This window comes from Rutidosis leptorrhynchoides, chromosome 11, assembly GCF_046630445.1.
Source record: "Rutidosis leptorrhynchoides isolate AG116_Rl617_1_P2 chromosome 11, CSIRO_AGI_Rlap_v1, whole genome shotgun sequence".
NCBI lineage: Eukaryota > Viridiplantae > Streptophyta > Magnoliopsida > Asterales > Asteraceae > Rutidosis > Rutidosis leptorrhynchoides.
In genome coordinates, this window is record NC_092343.1 from 58,828,986 (window position 1) to 58,835,434 (window position 6,449).

The following is a 6,449-nucleotide window of genomic DNA, read 5'->3' on the forward strand; positions in this document are numbered from 1 at the left end:
ACCCTTATTGCACTCGACCTTGATCCAATTCCATAAGGAATACGGATCTAGGCTCGATCATACTACTCCCCCCGTCTCATATTAATTGTCCACAAATAAAAAATACACAGTTTAAGAAAAAGTGACTGTCGGGTGTAGTTTTTCTTTACTTTACAGTTTTACCCCTTACTTTTTACCTATCTTTTTTCATTCAGCTATGTTATGTGAGTATATGTATATGTTTAGATATACATGGATGAAAAAGACAGTTTGGTGGCTGTAGATGCACAAATATAATATAATAAGTATAAAAAGCTCCTGTTTCGTTGTAGGTTGATTTTCAACGGTTAACGTCAGCTTAATTTAACGTTTAAAACAAAAGGGTTATACATTTAAAAAAAATTAAAAGTCAATTAGCTAAACGTTTAAAAAATGAAAGAATGAAAAAGGAAATAAAAAAAGTAATGAGAAAAATTAAAAAATTAAAAATAATAAAAAAGAAAGACGGCTCGGGTCGGGTCAACCGGGACGGGCTGACCCAACAGGGTTAGATCCACTGGTAATGTTCACAATCTCATCAGAATTAGTGTTAATAATAATAATAATAATAATAATAATAATAATAATAATAATAATAATAATAATAATAATAAATACATTTGAGTCATGATGGTTAGTTGCAATTTTTTTAAAAAAAGTAATAATAACAATAATAATTAATAATAATAACAAGTAATATGTGATTGTGAGGAAATGTTTGATGGTTTAAATTGTTTACGTGATGGTGAAGAAGTGTTAATTTAATGCAAATGTGCCAGCTTGTTCTAAAACAGAAGGGTGTGATACGAACTCACTCTAGAACCCACAAACTAGCCACATTAATGACGTACACATGGTATGTGTAGCTCATGGTAGTAGTTAGGACCTCCCTAACATTCAAACCACCGAAGCAGTCGACAAAGACAAAAGGGAATGAATGTTTATATATTGTCAAATGCAAATAACCGTCTAAATGAAATTAGTCGTATCATATTCAAAGAGTATACAATCATTCGACTCAAATGTACAGTTAAATAAATGGTAAATTATATATTCCATCTCTAAATCTCTTGACGATAAGGTGAGCCTTATGAGATATTTAGAAGGCGTTAAATGAAAATATTAAGTTATACCAGGAAAAAGCTTTGACCAAATTATACTCCGGCTTAACGAAGGAAGATACGATCATCAATGTACAATCTATTAGAATGGACAGTAAAGATACCATCATCCGGAATAGTCCAACTCTACGAATCTGGTCGACTATATAATGGGACTTGATCTAGCTCCGAAGTTAAAGTTTCAAAAGGAGAAAAGTTTCGGCCATCCGAGAAATCGAGAGACTATCTGAGAAAAGTTTCTAAAGGGTGAATTTTTATATTTATCTAGAAAGCGAGTATTATACCTACATATCTAAAAGACATAGCGGAAGTAAATAGCACTTAAAGGTATTTTCGACTTTTCCTTTTTTTTAGCATTTAAATTTCATTTCACCAACAAAAATCCCAGACTTCTTTCAAAAATTCAAATCGACCCCCCAAACAGAGGGGTAAAGTGTCACATGACCATTTTCATAAAAAATCTTAAATAAACTCCCCCAAAATCTTCAACGGGTCATATCTTCTAGCTCGCAACGAGTTAAATTTTTTCGACACCATCGTTAAACTCGAAATAATTTTAAGAACACAATGTCACTAACTATACGCAAAACGGACGCTTTTTAAAAAACGCTAAATATTTGGAGTACTTTTCATACACATTGATTTTGCATTAAATTTTTAAAAGTCGACAATTCCATAGCGAAACGCGGAGATGTACATATATTGTTAATTTAAGATAACATTTAATTGTTAAACTCTAAATAATTTTAGGAACACAATGTCACTAACTATACGCAAAACGGACTTTTTTAAAAAACGCTAAATATTTGAGGTACTTTTCGTACACGTTGATTTTGCGTTAAATTTTTAAAAGTCGACAATTCCATAGCGAAACGCGGAGATGTACATATATGGTTAATTTAACATAACATTTAAATCTCTCACGGGCTATACCTTTTAGTTCGACTCGAGTTGCGCTTCAACGACATCATCGTTAGCCACGAAATAATTTTACAAACTAAACGAAATAAAATACATTGAAACCGAACCCCCGCCGCGAAGCGAGAGTTCGAAACCTAGTTTTTACTATTATTTACGCAGGGTAAGTAAATTATTTCATAATCATTTCTACCTTTTCTTTCTCACCATAAAATATTAATGATTGTTTGAATATGAAATATTTCATAAAAATATTAAAACGTCAACTTTTAAATAGAATGGTCATTGTAGTATTCATGCGTATATAAAGAATATATCATTAAGACTATTTGATGACTAAGATGTGTGAACTTTTGATCTAGAATATTGGTGGTGTGAGTTTTTAATGTGGGTGGAAAGTGTTGTAATGATTTGTTAAAATATAATTGGTAATGAAGTATAAAAGGGTTTAAAATAATATTTTATAAATAATATAAATTAATAAAGACAAACTCACTCCTGTTGCATCTCATGTTGGATACCAACCCACGTCTGCCAAACATTTCAAAGTAACGCCGTGATACTTGAAACATAAGTGATGGATGCTTCCCACATAAGAACCAACATGCGTTGCATTCACCCGCTACAAAAGATCTAATAATTCAAAGAGTATCTTAGATCAAGTGGTAATGGAGTTGGTTATATAGGGGAGAGTGGCGGGTTCTAATCACATTTTTTTTTTTGCTCTAACTTTTTATTTTTTTATTTTCATTATCGTTTTTTTGATTTTCATAGTTTAATCTTTCTCCACATTTTTTTTTATTTTTTCATTTCTCTATCAACATTAGTTTCAGTATATATCAATTTTTCTTTCATTAATAATAATGAAACGGCAAAAAAAGTAAAGGGGAACGACCAAGTTCCCCATGTCTATTAGTATATGTATAATACTAATAATAATAATAATAATAATAATAATAATAATAATAATAATAATAATAATAATAATAAATTACAAGATATTAGATAAAATTTGTTTGAGTGGTTTTCTATGAATTTTCTTCAATTAGTTTTTTGCCTAAAGGGTAACAAAAATATATTATCTAATTTTAATTAATTAAATTTGTCATACATATTCTTATATTCATAATATTATTATCAAAATATTATAATCAAACTAATCAAATCAAATTAATATTATTGGGAAACATAAAATATAAAACTTTATATGTTTATGAAAAATCATATTTGTAAATGTATACTGTAAAAGATAAGCATTTTTTTTCTAAATCACAACGATAAATGTTTTATACATCTAATGAAAAGTATTACCACTATGTAAATTACAAAATCCACGTACCAATATAAGACACAATCATGCACTGTTCATGCATATATTTTCCGAGGGAAAATATATCCACAAACAACAATATGAGATGGTTTTTTTAGGCGTCAACGTTGTTAACCTCCGGTCCGGCTACCGTGATAACCCGTACCCGAGATGATGATCTCGGGAGGGTGGCTAACGAATTACCCGTCGGTCGATAGTCGGGATCTATCGACGACCAGAGGGAGAAAAACCCTACGAGATCCGTAGGAAAAAACCCTAGATCGTGTAGTCGCCGTAAAGAGGCATTTAGCATGAGATGGAGAGAGCCGTATGCGATGGGAGGGGTGTCCTTGATGTAGGTTTTTGCCCCATATTTATAGTTGGGAATTAGGGTTTAGATAACTTGTGCGCTAAGTCAATCGTAGCGCTAATTAATAAAACCATACGTCATGATGCACTTTCAAGTAAAAATGTTATTAAGTTCAAACGCATACAACATGCAATTCATCACTAACACCCTTACCACAAACAAATGTGTGGCAACCTCAACTTGTTATTACTATTATATATACTGATGCCCATACGTTAACAATCAATCATTCAAGCATCAAACTTGTGTGGCTGAACAAAAATGCTAGTAGAATTATCACTCCTTTTATCCATTTTTCTTTACTTCTTTTTCATCTTCTTCAAAACCACATCCAACCAAGATTCATCACCAAAATCATACCCTTTAATTGGAAGCTCTATTGCATTATACACCAATCGCCACCGTATAACTCAATGGACGACCGATTACCTCCTCAACTCGCCGACGTTAACTTTAAAACTCCGGGGACCATTCGGCCAAAGTCGTGTCATCACCGGCAACCCAGAAGTTGTTAAACACATACTCAAGACCCAATTTTCATCGTACGAAAAAGGCGAAATTTTTCGAACCCCTGTATTCGAATTACTAGGAGATGGTATCTTTAACGTTGATGGTGATGAATGGAAGTTTCAAAGACAAGTTTCTAGCCATGAATTTAATACCAAATCACTTAGGCATTTCGTCGAACACGTTGTGGATACTGAATTGAACGAAAGATTAATTCCTATATTGAAATCCGCGGTTGAAAATGATACAATTCTTGATTTACAAGATATACTTCAACGTTTTGCGTTTGATAATATTTGTAGAATCGCGTTTGGGTACGATCCTAAATACTTAACACCATCTTTACCAAAAGCTGAATTTGCTATTGCCTTTGAAGACGCTGTTCGTATCAGTAGCGACAGGTTTCGTATGATTTCGCCATTGTTTTGGAAATTGAAACGGATTCTAAATATCGGGTCCGAAAAACGACTCAAAGAAGCCGTGTCAGAAATTCGCCAATTCGCTACAAAGATATTGAACGAAAAGAAACAAGACCTATCGAGTAACTCGTCATCAATCCAATCCGTTGATTTGTTGTCACGGTTTTTATGTTCGGGTCATTCAGAAGAAAAATTTGTAACGGATATTGTGATTAGTTTTATACTCGCGGGTAGAGATACTACTTCTGCTGCTATGACATGGTTTTTCTGGTTGATTGATAAGAATCCAGATATTGAAAGTAAAATTGTGGATGAAATTAAAGCGAAATCGGATTCACCTATTTACGATGAAGTGAAAGATATGGTTTATACTCATGCTTCTCTTTGTGAAAGTATGAGACTTTATCCGCCGGTCCCAATGGACCCGAAGGTGGCGACCGCTGACGATGTTTTGCCGGACGGAACGGTGGTGAAGAAAGGTACGTTCCTATGCTAAGATTTATTTTAATTTTATTCTAATAAAGGCTCAAATCAAGTTTTAAGATATTATACTTTGTCAACTAGATTTGACTTGGTACATTTTCTATAAACTAGCATTAATGCATTAAAGATGGAGATGATACTAATCTAAAAAAGGATATATATTTGTCATTTCTATTTTTGTATACTTGAGGTGTCTATTCATTATTAAATTGTTATAGTTTAAATGAATAATGAATAATGAATAATAAATTTTGTAGAGATGATAGTGACTTACCATCCTTATGCAATGGGGAGGGTGGAGAAGTTTTGGGGCAAAGATTGGAAGGAGTTTCGGCCAGAACGGTGGTTGGAGAAGGATGAGATGACGGAGAAGGTGAGGTTTGTAGCGAGGGATCCATATCTGTATCCGGTGTTTCAAGCGGGCCCGAGGATTTGTTTAGGGAAAGATATGGCGTTTTTGCAAATGAAGAGGGTGGTAGCAGGTATTTTACGACAGTTTAAGGTGGTTGCGGCGGAAGATGATGGCAGTGAGCCATTTTTTATGGTTGATTTAACGTCGAAAATGAAAGGTGGGTTTCCAGTAAAGATCAAGGAAAGAAAATGATATGATAAGTTATTAGATTACGATGTAATGTATGATATATGATTTTGTATCCAACAGTGATTTTGCTTACGTTTTCTTAATTAGGAACTAAATATAATGTTGTATCAAGGGGAGAGTTGACTTTAGTATAATTATATGTATTTAAATTTAAAGTATATTCTATGATATGTATTTAAAATATATTAATAAATTTAGTTGTGTGTTTAAATTGTATTGTAGTTAACTGCAGATTATTATTTTTTGATTGTATTATTATCATACCTTCTAATTGTGAAAAAACATGAACAGTAATCAGGGGTAAAATCGAACAGTAATCAGGGGTAAAATCGCCATTTCACAACACTTTTCATCCCATAGCTGTTGCATTCAAGGGCATTTTCATTATTTCGCAACACTTTGCCAATTGTCGTGCTTATATGCTGTGTGACATTTCTTGATGCTACGTGTTTCTTTCTCAGTTCTACACTGCTTAAATCTAAATCTATTCTATTCTCTCCACCACCACCAGATCTACTCGTATTTGTCTCTGTAAATTTCCCCCAAGAAAACCCTAAATCACCACACCCATCATCGCTCATCGACATTCAATGCTTACATCTTCACCCAGCAACACAAATTTTGTAAACCCTGAACTCCAAATCAGCACCTTTGGGTCTGTTTTCGAGTTTTTTTTAAAAGAAATGAAATGAAAGGAAGGCGA

General features: G+C 33.0%; 1 protein-coding gene across 1 annotated transcript; it reads left to right on the plus strand.

The window, feature by feature from the left end:
• Window positions 1–3,887: 3,887 nt before the first annotated feature.
• Window positions 3,888–5,864, plus strand: LOC139876667 (cytochrome P450 94A1-like). The gene is made up of 2 exons (XM_071864026.1): window positions 3,888–5,141; window positions 5,403–5,864. Exons 1-2 carry the CDS (start codon window positions 3,998–4,000, stop codon window positions 5,747–5,749), a joined length of 1,491 nt encoding a protein of 496 aa, XP_071720127.1. The 5' UTR covers window positions 3,888–3,997; the 3' UTR covers window positions 5,750–5,864.
• The last annotated feature ends 585 nt before the right edge of the window (window positions 5,865–6,449 follow it).